Below are 20,124 nucleotides of genomic sequence, written 5' to 3'. Positions count from 1 at the left end.
CAAGAACAGGCTTTCGGAGACATGATGAACCTAAGTGAAGACCAGTTCCTGCGGAAATGGTCGACAGGCTTTATAAAACTCCGCAATGGGGGCATTACTGTGCAGCCGTTGCCCTACTGACACCTTAATCCTGCCATACTTGTATGTATCATCGTAATGTGCCTTACCTGTTGATGTAATGTGACATTGTTGTTCATTGTTCTGCTCATCAAGTGCACCTAAATTTTTCTGATTAAACTTGTCGAAAAAAACTTATCTTCAACGTGCTACTCGACACTATCACCTTCATATGCACTTTTGCCCATTGACGGAGATGCATACTGTTGTGCTCGAGCTCCTTGGACGGTGTTTCAGCGATACGTGGGGTCGATACGCTGGCGCAAAGTGCCTTGGCACCCAAATCAAGTGCTGCTGTGCAGCTGGAACGTGCACCAGATTTACATGCGTCTACGCATGTACCGTATATCAGTATTTCATGGGGAAGGCTAAATGCCAACTGCCTTACCAAGTCCACACATCCAGTTACACACATTACATTAGCCACATCGGCATAAACACGTTGCTAATTTGTAAAAAAAACGAGTTTTCTGCATCAACTGCGTACATTTTGCAAAATTTTTAAGTTTTGCAATAGCAGATTACAAGCACAGTAATGAGCGATATTTACAAACCGGGTATCTATAGACAACGCGACTCACGACGTTGCCGTAATGAGGAACGCCGACAGTCGCTTGCAGGAGTCACACCTCAAAGCTGCAAGATGTGAGGCCGTATCGTGTAAACATTCCGTGCATGAACGCCAATGCGCACAATGCTCGCAATGCTCACAATGCGCACAAACAGAGGACGGTTTAGGCCTGAGCTCATTCCGCTGTTTTGGCAATTTGGCAATGACTGCGATGGGACGGCGTGCGCACATGGGTTTTGAGGTTTTTGCAGGCAAGCGCACAGCGCTCTTCTCGCAACCGTCTAACCAGCCACGCGCGAAGGACGCATACCGCGATAGCACGGCAGCGGGATGACAGCGCCAATTGCGTGGACATGGTTTATGTGTCCGCATAATTTCTGTTGAAAATAATAGTTGCAACGGAGAGGTGATTATTATTTATGTGCTTCTTTCATGTTGTGCGCGAAAGTTCATAATCGTTTTCACAAGAATATAAACAGGGAAAACCGATTTGTGACATTCCAAAGAATAATTTGGGGACAAGAATACTTTCGAGGTTAGTAAACAATATATGTTCGAGTAATATTCAGCTGCTCGTTAAAGACAGGGGATGGTATTTTTTAGGCCAAAGATTGTGCCATTACTACTGCAGAATTTTCGTTTGATATGCAAACGTAACAGTGGATTAGTACGCTGATTTCTTGCGACCAGGGTCCGTACATGTGATATGTAGCTAAGCTAGGAGCTCAGTAATCACGGTCCTTCTGATTGTACCTATACCTTTCAGGGGCTCATCCCATACACTCAAACTTCGAAACGTAACGCCACTGAACCATTGATCCATGACGAGGGTACCACGGAGCCCAATCACCATGAACTGAAACCACAAATAGCAAAACTCCAAGCCGATGCGGAAATATCGCTACGTACGGCGAAAAACGAACTCACCACTCTGGCTGAATCTGCAGAATTGGTCACGTTTCAGTCAACGGACGGCGAGTGCTTTCCAAGCGACGGATACAATCCCAATGTCGACATTTCGCTGGCCTTTAAGGATCCTTTCAACTTGAACAAGAAGTACTCCCACGAGCCCTTGCATGTAAGTGCAGATTTCGTATTGCTGAACGAAGACTATTCTTGCAGGCAGTTGAAGTTTCTACACCTATTTAGCATCGTAGTTTTTTTGGCCACCACAAAGTGTGTTACCGCGCTTTGGAGATAGTTAGCTCAGATCCATGTATACAATCAGCCTATTCAAATGCACGTGAAATGCACTTTCGAATCAATCGCTCGACCAATTTTAACTGTAATTATTGCATTTAAGAGAGGAAGCGAAATTCTATTCATTCTGTTAAAACTGATGTCCGGCTTGACATGTTTTCAATATGGCCAAATTGTTGTCTTTCAAAACAATCGAAGCGTGCAAAACTATAAATATCTGTAGCTGGACAGCAAGCAGATGTCGCTATTCTGTAAACACCGACTGTTAAGCTGAAATGAAAACTTTTTCTATTAGTTTAAAATTTACATCAAACAGATACTTTCATTGGAAACATTTTCCTAAATGCTATCTCACAAAGCAGCTGTGTCATGCAAGTCGGTGGGTAACACAATATTTTTGTATGGTTTAGATATATTATTTAAAAGGTCAAGTAGTCGCGCGGTAATTTTTTGCATTTCGTGTGCTTTAATTCACGCGTGGAAAAACATTTATAGGGTGCGTATTGAATATCAGAACGCAGGACCGGCAGTTTTTCAGCATGACTGGGTACTTTCTCAATAATACTTTTACTCTAATTACAATATATGAGACGATGATTACAAATAATCATTTACGCATGATACACTAGTTTGAATTGCTGCAAGCGATGGCAAACAGAGTGACTTCTGTTCTTGTACGTGGAACTTGCATATTTCTTTAAATGTGGTACAAATTACTAGGTACGCGTGGTATTTTTGCTGTTTTTTGTTGATTGTTCATAAGGACTCCCGTCCGTAACGTCTGTGGCCCCAAAGGCATAATAAAAAAATAAATACAGGGCTTAGGCATGTGAATCCCAAGAACATAAATATAAGTATGGCACTTCGCACACTGTGGTTAGGTGGATGAACTCCTTCCGTTCGGTGTAGTATGCATCGAACCGCGTGCGGGGAGCATTGCAGTAAGTCCTTTTTATTTCTTTTATTTATTTACATTTAAGCATACTGCAGCCCCGTAAGGCCTAGTGCGGTAGTGGGTACGTACAAAGGACACTATGAGAGGGACATATATATATATATATATATATATATATATATATATATATATATATATATATATATATATATATATATATATATATATATATAATATGTATGTATATATATGAATAGAGAAATCCATCAAGATTGAACAAGTTCAGCAAGATAAATTACGCAAACACGTGTTTGCTGTCGCTAAGTATAGACACATTGTTATCGAATGGCACACAACGAACACCGCCGCCTAAATGAGTTCGAGTTCAGTTGGCCGGCGAAGAAAGCTGAATTTGGAGATGTTGGTCTTGGAGTGTATAGGTGTACAGTTAAATTCAGGGTGAATTCGAGGTCACAATTCCTTAATGAAATTGAAGTTCTTGGTCCTCGCATATATGGGTGTAAAGGTAAATTCATGGTGAATTAGAGTTTAGAATTCCCTAATAAACATTGACAACCTGTTTGCAAGGTGATAGGAAGAATTGACGATACATTGTAATGTATCTAAATACTGGGTACCCGATGTTGTCCTCTGCGTTACGCTATATCAACCACTTTTCCTGAGCCTTCGCGAGAACTATTTAAAATACATCTTCCTGAATGGCCAGATCGCGTCACTCACAAAAAAAAAAAAATAAATGGGCAACACACTATTGACTAAATATTCTACTTCGCAGAAAAACTATCAGCTGAACTACCCACATTGAGGCGAACACAGAAGTTTGCCATGTAACTTCCGAAAATAGCCTTATAAAGTTCTTTCTTTGCTAACAAATTTTTTAAAATTATGAACCCCTTACAACTTTTGCTACACGCGCACTTGTATTCTAGGAAATTTTTATCTTATGTATTTGTCCTTTTCAGTATTGTTGCTCGCTTGCTGGTATCGCCGATCCCTTTGTACAGAAGTGGCGGTAGCATGAGCTTGTGTCAAACCGATCTGATGAACAGCTTTTAGCGATAGACCTCTTTGACAGATTGGTTGGAACCCCTTGTAAAGTAAGTAAACTAGCATTTCTTCGTTTCACAGATTATGCACAAAACAAAGCGCTTCACCGGAACTGTCCAAGAAACATTTATTGTTGATGAAGGCTTGGGAAACAACACGATCGCTACCATCACGCCTCTATCCACTGGAAGAGACTCCCTCACGGGCTGGCTTGTTGACCCCACGGGAAAGAGGTGTCAGAGCTGTCTGGAAACTGAAAATGACGAGGACAAACTACTTACCATACCAAGCCCAGCCATGGTATGACTTTACTCTTAGAAGCTAGGATTCGTATAATAAGCTGATAAGTTTTGTTTGAATATGTTTTTTGTCAAGAGACATGATAAAAATTTTGACGTACCAGTCCACGTTCGATTAGCATTTCAGTTCATATATGTCTGTTTGAAAGTCTGTCCTCAGCTGACCTTCTAGTTTGGTTGGTATCACTCACGCCGTTTAGTGCGCATTTATGAATGCCGTATTAATGGAATACTGTGCAACCCGAAGAGCTTGACATAGCTCGAGGCAGTCTGAATTTTGCTCTCGCATCTGCTTATAGGAAGTTCACGGCAACACAGATCATCAGAGTCTCTCAGGTTTGAAAATGTGAGCTGTAGCGAAGAAGAGGTATGGCATAGTAGGCAATCCTCTCCAGCGCTGTGCTCGGGAAACGCTGCTCGTGCTGAGAGTTCGTGCCCTGGCCTAACTGCCGCCAGCTAACAAACATGTTTAGAAATGGTGGAGTTTGTTTAGGCCTACAGCGTCAATCCTGGAACTTCGATCCCGTACCCTACGCTCACTCATGCCTGAAGAGACATCCAAGCCAGCACCTCCTCTGTCGGTCATGTGCTGCGTTGTACTTCACCGAAGGTATCCTGTCATTCTGAAAGGCACGGACGACACCGACGTCGAGAACTGGCTGACGACATATGATAGAGTAAGCGCCCAAAACAAATGAGACCTTTTCACTAAGCTGAACAACATGCTCTTCCCTTTTGCGGTTCTCGCCAGTCTGTGACAAGTGCCGTCAGACTGCTTTTGCGACGTAGTTCTCGTTCAATACCTCTTTAGGGGCTTTGTTCGGGCGCCCTGCTGTGCTCGAGCTGCCGGTGGAATCGCGATTTCGATAACGTGTACAGCAGCAAGGTGAATCATTTGCTGGGTGGGTACATTTAGGATGCAATGAACTTGTGTAAGAATGTCGACGCGACCATGTCGGAGTCCGACTAAATCAGAAATTTGATAAAGAGGATAGAGGACGATGCATACAACATGCTACCTGCCCCAAAACTTCAGTCATTGACCATTGTTGTCACTCTATGCCAAAGCTACGAGGACCTACGCAGGCAGGGCTCGTTGCCACGTCACCCTTCCTCGTTCGACGATCTCGTTGCTAGTTTAGCTACCATCTCCGTTGCTTAAATGAAGGCGTTCGTTCAGGTGCAAGTTGCACAACAGCTCTCCTTGATATTATTGGCTCAGCCTACTTATCTACAACAGCCTGCATTGTTTTTTATGCCTCCGCTCCATCGTACAATCGAGCAGGTAATCGCCCATATCTTGCCAGACCAGTGCCCACATCTTCTTTCGGCTGTTTAACTAGGCTATATGAGGACCTCGTTGGCCATCCGAAATGGTCGCGTCGACTGCACCACTTAGCTACGCCGAAGTCGTCGGGAGGACCCGACCACCCTCTCCCCGTTGGCCTCTCCATTTTGCCGAACTCTTGCCTAGGCCTACACTGCAGCGTTATCCTCGGTTAACGCTATTCTCGGCTGGGATTTTCTCTCGCAACACAATACCAATATTTGTAGCACACACGTCGAACTAGAACTAGGCGTTCGCATAGCTCAGTCGTTTGCTGACGTCTCTGCCAATTTTACGCTAATACGATCCCCAAAACCTACCGAGGTGCACACAGAAAACAGCGCTGTTTGCCTCACCTGTGTACTCGCCCAACGCGAAGGCCTTTCTTAAATGTAGTGGCCTATCAAAGTCGTACGCTTCTGAAAACAGACAACTCAACGGTGACAGAAAGGAGTGCCTAGCCATCTCATCTGGGCTCTCGCAAAGTTCAATCCCTATTTTGGTGGCTGTCCATTTGATGTATTCACGTAGCACCATACACTATGCTGGCTGCCCACCTTGAAAGCTCCCTCAAGCGAATATTCCCGATGGACACTTCGCCTCAAGGACTACGATATCCGCGTGCTGTACCTCAGCGGACGTCAGCATACTGACAGTGGCGGGCTCTCACTTTTTTTCTTATCCGACATTGCCTGCTTCTTCCCTTACCACCTTGCAGTTTCTTCGCTCAAGCTTATCAGCATCGCGTCTGAGCAGCGCGAGGACCATTGCATTGTCTCTCTTGTAAACTACTTTCTCGGCCATAAGCGATACCAAACACACGCACGTTGCCTCTTCAAGGTCACGATTTCGCTATTTGCGACAAACGGTCTCACCGGCGTACTTATAACCCTGACCGGCGCCAGTGGATATTAGTAGTACACCGACCGCAGACCACCCCGTCTGGTGCCTGCGTGCACCACTGATTTATTTCGGGCCCAGTGAATGTTGCTTCATCATCATCATCATCATCATCCGTTCGGATACATGGGCAGCATTCCACGCCGATTCACAGTGTGCACACTCGGGAGTTATCAAAACTTATCTGCGCCTACCACAGCGGTACTATTGGCAAGGGATCTACAACTACGTTCGCAAGCTAGTTCGCGCTTGCCCCGATGCTCAGCGCCGGAAATCTCCACCTCTCCTCTCGCCAGTCAGTCTGCCGCCTCTACCTTGCCCTACCCGGCCTTTTGAGCGCGTCGACATTGATTTGTATGGGGCGCTTCCTCTGACATCGCCTTCAAACCACTCGGCCATTGTGGCAGTTCAGCTCATCTTGCCATATGCAGAATCCGTCGCCCTCCCGGCCGCTACAGCGCGCGGGTGTGATGTTCCCTCCTTCCTGCTTCTTCGATTCATCCTGCGCCATGCGCCACCTGAGAAACTACTTAGTAATCTCGGACGTGTGTTCCTATCCGAAGTGGTTGAATCCATTCTTAAAGAGTGCCACCATGTTCATAGCACAGCTACGGCGTACCATCCTCAAACCGATGGCCTTACAGAACGCTTCAACAGTACGCTCGGTGACCTGCTTGCAATGTACGTCGCCTCCCACGACAGAAATTGGGACGTCATTCTGCCCTTCCTAACCTACTCTACAACATTACTACTCAGAGCACCACTGACTTTCCACCCTATTTCTTTGTGTAGTATCGGCCACCGTCGTACGCCATCCACACAATTCTACCGTACCCTCCGGATGTATCTGAATGTGCGCGCATTTCCGCAGTGCAAAGACATACTGAAGAGTGCCGCGATCTCGCACGTGCCTCAGAAGAGCACCACGATCATGACTTCCAGAAGAGCACTTGTAGTGGTACCACTTCTGCACCAACCTTCCTTGCTAGAGCTCTTTATTGGCTCTCCATTCCTTCCACTGCACCTGGGCTCTCTTCAAAACTACTGCTCAAGTATAAAGGGCCCTACCTTATCGTAGAACGTGCACCCCCGTTAATTACATGATCGAACGAGTTGAACAGCCTTCACACATGCGCCGTCGCGGACGAAACATTCCGAAAGCAGAGCGTCTCAAGCCGTACTATGATTGACTCAAAGGGAGGCGCTTTTAGAATGCCGGATGACTTCTTTTACGTTCCCTCGGTAATCGTAGTGAATAGGTGGTGCCATAGTCGGCAATCCTCTCCAGCGCGTTTTAATTGCTCACTCACTCCGGCGCTTTGCTCGGGAAACAGCGCTCGTGCTACAGTCCCTGCCCTGCTCGGACGGTCGGCCCAACCACTTGTGGCTAATACGCACATTTACATATTTTTTTCAACTCGTATTTCATTATAGTTCCAATGAAATGCCCTAGAAAGTTATCGAGGAATTAGTAAAGAGGAGTAGTGGATTACCCGATCCTTACGTTGGAAGTTGTTATTATCTCACTTTCTGTACATAAATAAAGCAGCATACGTAGTTTTGTATTTCACATAACAACTTTCAATGAAATAAATATATCTTCAAACTATTTACAGTTACTTTCATTATTCATCACGTTAAAGTTTTTGTAGAGTTTCTCCTTGGGTAACACTTTCCGATGTAAGCAACCAAATAACTTTTTTTTTGTTCATGTAGATGATGCTATATATAGTTATACCATTTATATACCTTCTAATTTTTAGCTCGTAGCCTATTTTTTACCGCTGTTGACGCAGCTACTCCGCCTTATTGTCGTTTCGGGTGTGCAGCCTTTCACTGATTAGGGAACTGACCATTTATTTATTGTTGTTTCCTTCAGTAACGATTGAATGCTGATTTGTGAACCCGGTATCCTCCAAGGCAACTTCATGTTCAGTGCACCGGCGTTTCTACTTGCAATGACTACCTTCAATTAAGCAAAAGAATGGGGCATGGTTATTTAGGTAAAGAGATGCAGCAGATCCTACCTTGCCCTGTTCGAATCTATATAACGTGAAGCTTTCCGTGAGTGCAGTGCTCTAAAAAACTAGGCGAGACAAGAGACTACACTTTAAGAAAAAAGGACTAAAAGGGGTAGGGAGGTTAGTCTTTTTGGGGAATAACTGATTTGTCACAAACATTAGTCCTTTTGGGGACTAATTGACATGGGATGAACTGTTACTCCCGATGGGTTTACTCCTTCGAGGACAAACAGTTGCCGTTTTCCGATGCTCCTCAAGGGAGTAACGGTAATTCTTTTCAATGCCCCGCTAAGGTGGAATTGATGAAATTAGGCATTTATACCCCAATAAAAAAAATTAATGAGCTGAAAAAAAGGAAAAGAAACATGCCCGAAGGTAGGATTTGAACTCACGTCCTCTCGTTCACAAGTCAGGCACTCCAACCACCACTTCACCATGGTGTTTTCTTTTTTGTCTTTATTGCCGGATTAGACATACACAAACAATACACAAAAAAGCAAATATGTCAACAAGGATTTTGCTGGCATGACATGTTAAAATTTTTTCAATGCTGCAAGCTTATCTAACATGTCAATCCATGTTGGTTGTTCAGGGAGCGCCCGATGGACATCCCTGAACCGTACTACACATTCAATGAAGTGATCACGTGTATGTCGCAAATTGACATCATCATTGTTGAACTGCGTTCTTGCTTTCCACAAACTCTGGAGGCCCAGGAGCATTATAGCGTCATACGGAAAAGCCTCCGTTTCTGCCGGTAAGAATCTTATTCCATGTGGATCTAAAGGTAACTCGTTCTTTAAACTCCTTTGTAGCACATCCCAGAAAAACATGGGGTCCCAGCAACCTAGAAACGCATGCTCTATCGTTTGAGGTTTCTTGCACAAGAAGCAGTTAATGGACCACGGGACAAAAATACCCCTGTTATACATCCATATTTTAACTGATAATGTGTTAGTGTGTAATTTAAAGAAAAATGTTTTTACCGAAGGGTGTACTGGCATTCTTTTAACCCTTTTTGAGGACATCTCCTGGGCCTCCACGGTTTGACATACGTTAATTCGGTACAGGAAGCATATATAGTGTCAATAAGGTCCTTATACAGTTTTTTCCTAGTAATATTAGCGAGGTACTGCACAGAAAACCGCAGATGCAACATTCTGTACGCAAGCAAGACTTCTCCCAGGTAACCTTTAACGGCACCAAGCATTGCTTCACACGAGCATACAACAAATCCTAGAAGGTGACGACATAAAAGCACTTGCATGACTGTGCGAATGAACACATCATTCTGATCGCGAAGGTGCGTAAAGCACGACACAACTTGTCGCACAAATAAATATGCCAACGAAAGGCCCCGTTTCTTTACTGGCAAGAACAAGTGTGTGCGGCTGGTCCTTTCCGAAGTCGATGCCCATATGAAAACGGCGAAGATACGGTGAATTTTTTGGATGTTGTTCCGCGAAGCACACAGCACATTCATGACGTACCATATCTTGGACATAAGAAATAGGTTACAAACTGTGGCGCGCGGGAACATTGACAGCTGTCGCCCCTGCCACGCGTTAGCCTTATCCATTGTTCTCACCCCTTGTTCATTCCAGTACTGCTCAGGGTCGCGATAAGAGTCGAGAGGCACGCCTAGGTAGGTTGTTGCAATGGTTGAGCACCGAAGTCGAGCGAAGTAGTCTGGCGTTTCTTCCCATTCACCATGCCAAAACCCATAACTCTTCTCCCAGTTTATTTGCGCCATGGTGCACTTGCAGAAGGATCAACTACCGCAACCGCCTCACAAATACTATTTCTATTTGAACAGAATATGGCGATGTCATCGGCATACGCCAATATTTTCACCTGTGTTGACTTTAACCTGAAGCCAGTTATTCGTTCATTGTCAAGGATGGCCTTGCACAAAGGCTCAAGGCAAGCCGCGAATAGCAGGGGCGACAGCGGACATCCCCTCCTGACAGAAGACAGCACTTCCACGCTGTCTGTCAGGTCCCCGTTAACAATCACCCGAGTTGAGCAGTTAGCACACGCCATCCTGACACCGTCTGTTATTACGCTTCCTACGTTAGAGTGCTCTAATATGGCGAAGAGAACATCGTGGGAAACACGGTCGAAGGCTTTAGCGAGATCTAGTTACATCATAGCCACTCGATCGCCAAATACATCGCAACAGTCTAGCACACTTCGAGCTACGTGTATGTTGGTGGCGATGCTTCTACCCTTTATAACACAGGTCTGATGCGTGCCGACCAGCCTCGTTATCACACCCTGCAATCGTTTGGCCAACACGTTCATAAATATCTTATAGTCGACGTTGGTAAGGCTTATCAGGCGATAAGGCCCCACCAACTGACGTTTTTCAGGTGCCTCAGTTTTTTGCATCAGAACAATGTGCGAAGTTGTGAAGGAGAGTGGTATCCGTTTTTGCTGATACGACTCAGCGATAACTTTGAATAGAATCTGGGCTATAATTGGTTTGAATGTTTTATAATATGCTACCCCTAGGCAGTCAGGCCCGGGTGCTTTTTCAACAGGTAGTGCATCTATTGCATCCTCTATTTCTTTCATGGAAATTGGCTGTTCCAGACGCGTTCTTTCTTCTTCATTCAGCTTTACACTAACGACAGAAATTCCGCTTTAAAGCCCCCTATAATGGTGCGTGGTTGACCGATAAATTCTTTGAAATGATCAGCGACGACTGGTTTCATTACGTTGCGGTCCTCCGAAACGTCATTCCCGCTTCTTATTTGCCGTATTTCCTTATTGCAAGCGTATCGTTTTTCGTCCGATAACGCGCGTTCTTTGGGCATTTCACCGGCCCACAGCTTCTCGGCTCGTGCACGAATAACCGCCGCTCTGTACTTTTCTGCATCAATTCACTCCAACTCAATTTTTATGTTCCTTAATTCGTTGGTGTACGTACCTGGTTGGGAGCATTCTTTACCCGAAAGAAATTCAAGTTGCTCACGAAGCAGTGTTTCGTTTCGTATGCATTCATTACGCAATGTGCTACTTTTTTCTATGGCTTTCATTTTTACTAATTGGTTAAACTCCTCCCACTCTACACCCATACTTAAAGATTGCACTGCGAGTAGCTTCTTTAGCTTCTCATCTACATCCTTAACGAAACCCTCATCCTCCATCAATTTCGCATTAGGTTCCAAAGTTCCCACTTGAAGTACTTTTTTGTCCTTTTTTACCAAAGGATGCAATAACTCGGCAGTGGTCACTGAAAGACACTGGCTTAACATCGTACGATGTGCATAGTGGCACAAGTTCAAGCGACACGTACAGCCTGTCCAATCGTGCATTGCTATCGCCTTGAAAATGTGTGAATTGCGGACGCCTGCTATTTGTGACAACATTTCCGATATCTTCTAGGTTGTGGTAGTGGACTAAAACATCCAAGACCTCCGCGCTCTTATCTCGCACTGGCAAACCTTTTTACGCAGTCTACCGAACGACAAGCATAATTGAACTCACCCAACAAAACTAGCACGTTTTTACAATCAAGATAAATCTGAACATGCTCAAAAAACTGTTTTCTCTCTGCTTTACAATTGGAGCATAAGCACAAATGACACGGAAATTCAGACCATAATCAACAACCAGGAGGCGTCCACTTTGGCACGAAAAGAGCGATTGCACAGTTATACCGACACTATATTCCGGATGAAAAGGGCACAGCCACCAGAGGCACCGACAGAATGACACACACAAACATCCTAATGCTGACGGAAAGTGGACACCATTCGATCAGTCGCTTCCTGGCTATCAATTTTGGTTTCTTGGATTGCCACCACGTGTAGATTGTTTTCAAAGAGAAGGCGACTAAGTTGACACTGTAGCCTTCTTGCTCCAAAACCTCGTACATTCCGAGTCGCTACACGTAGTGCTTCAGGAAGCTGGATCGCCATATCGAGAGAAAAGAAGCCTTATCTTATGGTGTCCACCCTCACGACAACATCGCAAGCCCCCAAACCCCATTTCGGGATCTGCAGCGCGAAACTATGGAGGCGGTTTCCCCGCCTGCCGTGATTCGGCCGGAATGTTTGGCCGCAGTTTACAGGACGCTCGCCTCATACCTGATGCTTTAAAAGGAGGCTCATCACCGCCTATTGCATCCGGTTGCAACGCCTTGCTCGCGGCATCATTCTGCGACCACTTTCCGGTCATGTTGCTCGACCCTTCAGGGGAAAGGTTCATGGGCTCCACCAGCGGTTTGGTGGCGTTCTCCGAAGTCGCGTCAGGCGTATCTACTGCGTTCTTTGACACCGCGTCAGCGTCCGGTCCCATAGGTAGAAGCGTCTGTCCAGGAGATGCGCGAGCCTTGAGTTGTGCGTCCAACTGGTGCGCCCGAGGAGCAGCCGACGTGGTCTCCTGCACCGCTGGTCCGCTAGCTTCTTTCGATGCGCCTTCCGCATCGGCCTCATCCATGAGAAGTGTTGACGTCTCATCACTGCTCACTGGTCCGGCGGCGCTGGCGTATGTCCGTGCGCACTGGCCCTCGTGGTGTCCATAGCGATGGCACGAACCACACCGTGGAATTCGGCAGTAACGCCGAATATGACCTGTGTCACAGCAGGGAAGGCACAGGGGTGGCCTGCCCGATACAACAAGCGCCAGCTCTGAAACTACGTTCACCTGGTGCGGCAGGTCGTCGAGCTTCACGACAGCGTTGAACTTCAAGGTCACCATCCTCGTAGTTGACCCCTTATCAGACACGCCATAAGCGTGCCACAGCTCGCTTGAGACGTCCGTCACCTTCCCAAACGGCGAGAAAGCAAGACGCACGTCCTCGTCTGGTACGGTGTGAAGGAGCCAGTGCAGCTTTTTCGAACATCCCGGTTTGCAGGGTCGATCACAAGACACCTCGGATTTTTCACGTTCAACTCGGCGATGTTGAGAATCTTTTTCGTGGCGTCGGCATCCTTGAATGTAACCGCCCACACATGACTCATGCCGTACGCGTCTAAGGCGATAACATCTGGCAGGAGCGAAAGTGGAGCGAGCGCATCACGAAAATCTTCCACCCAGTATGGGCGGGGACTGATGTCCCCGTGCAGGAAAACGGTGTTCAAGACAAAATGACCTGTAGGCAAAGTAGGCAGTACGACCTGGTATTCATTGTCCGATGCAATAGGCGTGTTTCCGCGACCAGGCATGGCCGCTGTAGTCGCTCCGATGGAGCCCATCATCATACGTCCGTCACGCTCAGTTGCCGGAAGTAGACTCCTTCACCACGATGGTCTGTTGTCAGGAATGGATATTTAGACGAAGTTAGGCATCGGAACGCAAGTGCGGCAAAGCAAAAGCGACTTGGCATTTTGTGCACGCTATGCAGTGGTACTCTAACGTTGAATGGTCTTGCAACCAAAACCGACTGCGAAAAGCAATCAGCCCGAGTATTCTTAGAGTGATTTAAACTGAAGCGTTACGCGATGTATACGTCGAGCTCAAACGGGGCACCCAAGACGACGGAGAAGGCCAATTTCTCAGTCGCTTAGCTTATCCCATTTGAGCTACACATCGCTTCAGTTCGCAAACTCCTTGAAACGGAAGGAACTTAGGTACTATTGAAAGTCTAGCTGTCTGTCACTGACTTGCGCGTTTAGTCTATATCGTTCACTTATGGTGTGTGCACGAAGGGCATGGCTCTTCACATTGCAGCTTTTAAGTTTCACGCAATTTTCTCACGATGAGGCAAGGTGCTGCTATGCATGTAGTTCAATAGACAGTGCACGAACTTCGAACTATTCACGACTTATAGAAAATACCGTTTTCGCCGCATTGCTCCGTGACATGGACGAATACAGCGAAGTGCATGGGGAGTAACTGTTGTCGTTCGTCCTACGGTTGCTCTCTTTCCGACCAGAGACTAAACACTTACTCTCCGAAATTCACACATGGCACGTAAATTCATGCAGTTCATCCTTTGAGAGACGAAAGCGCCCTTTTTAGGATTAACGGTTGCTGCAACTTTGAGGTGGTCCCGTAGCGCTCGTCACCCGTTTCGTGACAGAGCGTTGCCAGCTCTCTAGTCGGTAGCAAAGACTCCGAGTCAGCCGTCGCTGAGAATAACAAAAGGGAATTTGTACACTACATACAGGCTATTGTAAAGGACAAGATCTGATTGGCACTGGGGCCGAGAGCTAACGGCAAACGCCACTGTTCCCGCACGGCGACGTCCGACGAGAATCCAACGCGTAACACAGGTCACTCCACTATAGTCGGATACAACTTTAGAAAAAAGGGGGCGTTTACTCCTCCGAGGCGAATGCACAAGAGCATCCACCAATTGGTGCGCACTCTGGACCGACGTCATGCGCCGGACGGCCGGTGACTTCGCCGCTTCGGTCATCTGGGCGGGGCCTCCCCTTTTTTCTAAAGTTGTATCCGATTATAGGGAGCGGCACTCGGCTCACGGTGGCTCGGTGGATCCGGTTTTCCATGCGGTGGCGTCGGGGCTTATAAAGCCCCGAGAAACCATTGTCACTCAAACAGCCCAATACAAAGCCAGCATTCGGCGGTCGTCCTAGAGGTCCAACCAGCAACCGCGCTGTATACCCGCTTCAATTTTGCCGCGTGCGGTGACCTCCAGGGGAAAGGAAATACGGCGCCGGGCTGTCTAGCAATTTGTTGCACGTTTTAACATGTCGCTCGCCCATGCTCTTCCACGGGACGCCGCTGTATGGCGGCGCAGCATCTTGGCTTGTCAAGGGAGCGTTAGGGCGCTGTGCCTTTCCGCGCAGCCCCGGGTTTGTCCAAAGGGCGTTCGCAGGATAAATTCCGCATCTTGTAGATTCGGAATCTGAGCTGATTGTACGGGCACAACAGCATCCCCGCGATCAGATAAGGCGCCCGGAAGACGAGCAGCCTCCACGTGGCTCGGATGCCAGGCGCGCACGTTCGTCAGGCTCGTCCAAGTTCATGTCCAGCGTCCGGACGCCAGGTAACTTCACGTGCCCAGGTCCCACTCGCCGGAACGCGTATTTCCAACTGCTCGTAGGTACAGCGGGGCGTGGAACTTGCGGAGACGACGGACCTTTGCGCGCATGCGCGAGTGAGAGTGGGTGCGAGAGAAGAATTGTGGGGAGTTTTGCTCCTTGAAAATGTGACTCTGCCTAGGTACTACGGAGGAGTTTCTTGGCGCGCGGTGTATGCGCTTGTCCCTAGGCGTGCGGCAGAAGTCGCCGGGCGCGGTTGTGCTGAACGTAGCATCGCAAGTTGGCGGCTCGACGCAATCATATTTATTCGATCGTGTTTTTACTGATAAAAACAACGTGTCATTGTTTCGCATTATTGGCGGCGCCTCCAGGACACCAAAGCGGAAACGGGGATATCAAAGCTAGAAGCCGGACTGGTCCGTGAGTTGGGGCTCGCAGAGGCCTGCGCGTGCCAGGGGAGCTTAAGATTGGCTGTTCGCTATCGCAGACAGCCAATGTTTTATGCGAACACCCCCAGGCCCGCTTCGGCCTCTGCGGCCTCAACCCACGGGCCACCCGGCTTCCAGCTCTGACCCCCCCGCTACCGCTTGAGTGCCCCGGAGATCCTGCGCTGCCAGCTTTAATATAACCTCAGGTGCTCTCCTGAGGCCTCCGTTTGCCGGTTACATGTGCCCTCCTAAAGCAGTGCTCGTAGAAAAATGCGATCTATCGTCGCGACGAAAAATGCGACCTGCGACTTATAAAACAGCAGTCAGAACATTGTCCCTTCACACACTGCGATCACCAAGCGGCGTCCGGGCCCACTGCCTCAGCGCGCGGGCAGCCAGCGGCGGAGCGTATAAACCAACTCGACCGAACTCCGCAATGCCAGCATGTCTAGGGGACAAACGAATACAACGCACTCTAAGAAACCTCCTCCGTAGTGCCTAGGCTGAGTCAAATATTCAAGGAGCAAAAGCCCCCAGATTTTCTCCCTCGCGCCCGCTCTTACTCGCGCCTGTTCAGAAACGTCGAGCTCCGTCAAAAGTGGCACGCCCCGCTGTATCTACGAGCAATTCTTTATAAGCCGCCGGGACAGGAGCTCTGCTCACAGCGTTGTCGCCAAGGCACCTCGACCAGCCGCCCTCGGGTCGTTCCGATGCCGTTGCTTCTCGACAATTGTCAAGGATGGTCGTACTGCAGCTTGCAAAACCGACCGGCAAAAGGCAATATCCAACACGAGCAAGTGCCCTCTGTCTCGCGTAAAACACCAGACAAGCCCATAAACCAAATCAACCTAACTAAATTGCTATCCCCCTTTTTGCTCCCGCTGCAACAAGAGGCAGGTGTGCGATCTGGTACAAACGGCGCAAACAACCATTTTTCAAATTAACAACACACCAAAATATCAGGAACAATTAATAATCAGCAATTATATTTATATATAGAATGGTCCCCTTGAAATCACGTGGACCGAAAACATGCTGCTGAGGAAGCAAAGGAGGTCATGCAATTTTTTCCGCGATTTCCCTGCGAACATGACAGGTTGTAGCGAAGCAAGAGAAGGTAACTACTAAGTCACTAAAAGAAGCGAGACCTAGAATGCACGACTTAGAGCATCTGCGTTCGCGTTCAACCTTCGCTTCTTATAACGGACAAAGAGGCTGTGCTGCTGGAGGGTCATGCCCCATCTCAGCAAACGGCCGCTTTCAGACGGCATGCTACTTAACCAAGTTAGTAGGCAATGGTCCGTTACCGCAAGAAACTTAGAACCGGAGACATAACAAGCCAGCTTCTGAACGGCCGGCACAACGCAGGCGCCCTCTTTCTCAGAGGTACTGTATGCCTCTTCTCTACAACTTAGTTTGCGACTTAAATACAAAATTGGTCGTTCATGACCACTAGCATCTTCTTGGCATAGCACGGCTGCCACACCGTGATCACTCGCGTCACACTGAATGATGAATCATTTCGAAAAGTCTGGTGCTGTGAGAACCGGCTTATGGCTCAATGCTCGCTTCAGCATTTGGAACGCATTTTCTTTCTTCGAGTCCAACGTCACCTTAACGGGCTTCGACTTCCGAATCGCGTCGGTTAGCGGGCTGGCAAGGTCAGAGTAGTCTCTCACATAGTGTTGGTAATATCCATCTAAACCTAAAAAGGCCCTTATATCCGTCTTCGGGGTTGGCCTGGGATAGTTCATAATAGCGGCTACCTTGATGTCGGAAGGTCTACGCCGACCGCGCCCCACCACATGGCCCAAATCAGTCACTTCGCGGCAACCTAGGTGACATTTAGCATGTTTCACACTAAGGCCTGTCTCTTCCAAAGTGTTCAACACGACTCGCAAGTGCTCCAGATGTGATTTCCAAGTGTCCGAAAATATGGCATCATCATCGAGGTATGGCAATGCGAACTCGCCTAAACCATGAAGCACTCTGTCCGTCAGGCTAGAGAAACAATACGGCGCGTTTTTGAGGCCGAAGCTCAACATGAGTGGGCGGAACGTTCCAAGCGGCAAAATGAAGGCGGCGTAGGAGCTAGCTCGTTCCGTAAGGGTTACCGCCAATAGCTTCCAACGAGGTCCAGGCTAGATATATAATTTGATTTCGAGACCGTCTCTACCCTTTCTTCCAGTTTCGGTATCGGATATGTCTGATCTCGCGTTATCGCGTTCAGACGCCGATAATCGACGCATGGCCTCGGATCTTTTCCTGGAGCCTGGACTAGTATCAAGGGCGATGTGTAGTCGCTCTCACTTGGCACTATAACCCCCAAGTCACGCATGCGCTGAATCTCCTCAGCCTTGATTTTTTTCTGCACGGCTGAACAACGGTACGGTTTACTGTGGATCGGTTGCTCAGTTGCTAACTCGATGTCGTGCTCTAGGACCGTGGTCTTTCCGGGACGGTTCGAAAAAACCTCCCTAAACTCTGAAATGATTCCCTTTTAATCCTCCTTTTGAGCGGCTCTTTGTCGCGCGTTCAACGTCAGCTGTTCCAGCATTAGCTCTAAACCACATACCTTCATATCAACTGTCCTCAGGATTTCGGCCCCTTCCTCATCGGCTATTCAACAGTATTCCTGTTGCTCGAGAATCAGGATTTCCCTTTCAAGCGCAGCCAGCTCCTGCCAGCTGGCGAAAACCGGAGCGAGTGTGGAGCCCACGTCGCCTAACTGCAGCGTCGTATCCATATCGTGGCTAGCACGTCACGTGTCACTCCCAGTCACTTCCAGGGCATGCTCGCCCAGGCCAGCCTCCAAGCTCTGCCTCTCCCGTGCCTGCTCGCCACTCCAGTTACTTTTATCGGTCCGTGTGCCGCACCGCTGTTCGCTCACCGATGCAAAGTCAAGTTCCTTCGACAGCTGGCGCGCTTTGGATCGCGTGGGGGCCATGTATTCCACGTCGGCAAAGAATGATTTGCCCTGATCCATCAGCAGCTGCTCTGAGCTATTTGAGAAGAGGTAGGGAAAGTACTCCGGGAGGGCGGCAGACACAGCGGCTTCTTTGTTAAGTTTCCCAAAGTCTCCTTCAATAATAACCGCTGCGATTGGTAAACAGACACTCTCCTCCTCTGCCACATGCCGTATCGAAGCGCATTCTCCCGTAAAATCAATCGAGGAGTCGAAAGACGGGTGGACAACGTCCATAGTTGCTAAAGAGTGCCGAAGTGCTCTGCAATTCTTGCCGTTTACCCTAATTTTCTGCATATATGGCTACAATAGTCGTATGTTTTTGTTAGTTTCCTGTATTGTTGCAAAAGAAATTTTCTCTTGCCAGTTCCCAGCGTTGCGCCCTTGCTCTTTGCAATTGTAGCAGGTTAAAGGCTTTTGTTTTTCAAAAGAACGCGTCGTATCGTTTCGCTGGCTAGAGAATGCTTGAGACGATCGTTAGCTCTCTGAGATGAATTATGTCCTTCCCTTACAGTTTCTTCTGTAAGGAACTCGTCTTTCCGAAACTCGCGACGCGTGATATGCTTCCGTTCGTCGGGCTTCCCGGACAACCCATCTCTCTTATGTGCTTTTTCTACGCGGACTGCCTTGCTGTGCAAGCTGCGGCGGGTGTAAAACTCTTCCGCTAACTCTGCTGCCTTGTTTATTTAACCTAGTTTAGCCAGTTTCCAGCCAGAGCCTGACATCCTCATCAAAGTAATGGTAGTGTTGCTCCTACGCGATGCATTCGACGATTTTGTCGCAGTCGTCGTAAGCCTCTTCAAGCTTCAGGCATTCCACCAGGTCGGCTTTTAGACAAAATGCGAAGTCAAAATTTGACTCCCTGCACTTTTTTGCATACCGGATCCTCTGCCGGAAAGCATCTGCCGACAATTAGTACTTCCGCAGTAGAGCTTCCTTCCCATCACTGTAACTCTCAAACGGCTCTTTCGATATAAGCAAGTTATTACGTCTGATGCCTCCCCAGGAAGCAAGGCTAACAGATTCTGTGCCCAGAGGGATCGTTCAATGCAATTCCGTTCGCACACGTGCTCAAATTTGACGGGGTATTTGTCCATATGCTCTCCGACGACAAAATGTGGAAGTTGATCACGTGTTCTTGGACCGTTAGAAGTGAGACTAGGCGCGGACGAGGTATTTCGGGTTTCCAACTCTTTCATTTTAAGCTCGTGCTCGCGATGTTCCTTCTCTTTCCTTCTCGCAACGTTCCTTTTCCTTCTTTTCCTCCTCGCGACGTTCATTGATATCCGCCCAGGCCTCTTCGGCTTCCTCAGCCATTACGTCCTCAGTCCTCATGACCTCAAGGATCGCATTCTTTCTTCCTGTTGAGCCCAACTC

General features: G+C 47.8%; 1 protein-coding gene across 2 annotated transcripts in view; it reads left to right on the top strand.

The window, feature by feature from the left end:
• LOC139061303 (calcium-activated chloride channel regulator 1-like) overlaps positions 1-20,124 on the top strand; it is a 197,585-nt gene that overhangs the window by 118,923 nt on the left and 58,538 nt on the right. For both annotated transcript variants that reach the window (XM_070541086.1, XM_070541085.1), the window contains 2 exons: positions 1,455-1,766; positions 3,933-4,151. In XM_070541086.1, coding sequence (XP_070397187.1) covers positions 1,455-1,766; positions 3,933-4,151 — 531 coding nt within the window. The remainder of the gene's footprint in view (positions 1-1,454; positions 1,767-3,932; positions 4,152-20,124) is intronic.

Source organism: Dermacentor albipictus, chromosome 6 (assembly GCF_038994185.2).
Source record: "Dermacentor albipictus isolate Rhodes 1998 colony chromosome 6, USDA_Dalb.pri_finalv2, whole genome shotgun sequence".
NCBI lineage: Eukaryota > Metazoa > Arthropoda > Arachnida > Ixodida > Ixodidae > Dermacentor > Dermacentor albipictus.
This window is presented reverse-complemented; position numbering and strand designations above follow the sequence as displayed.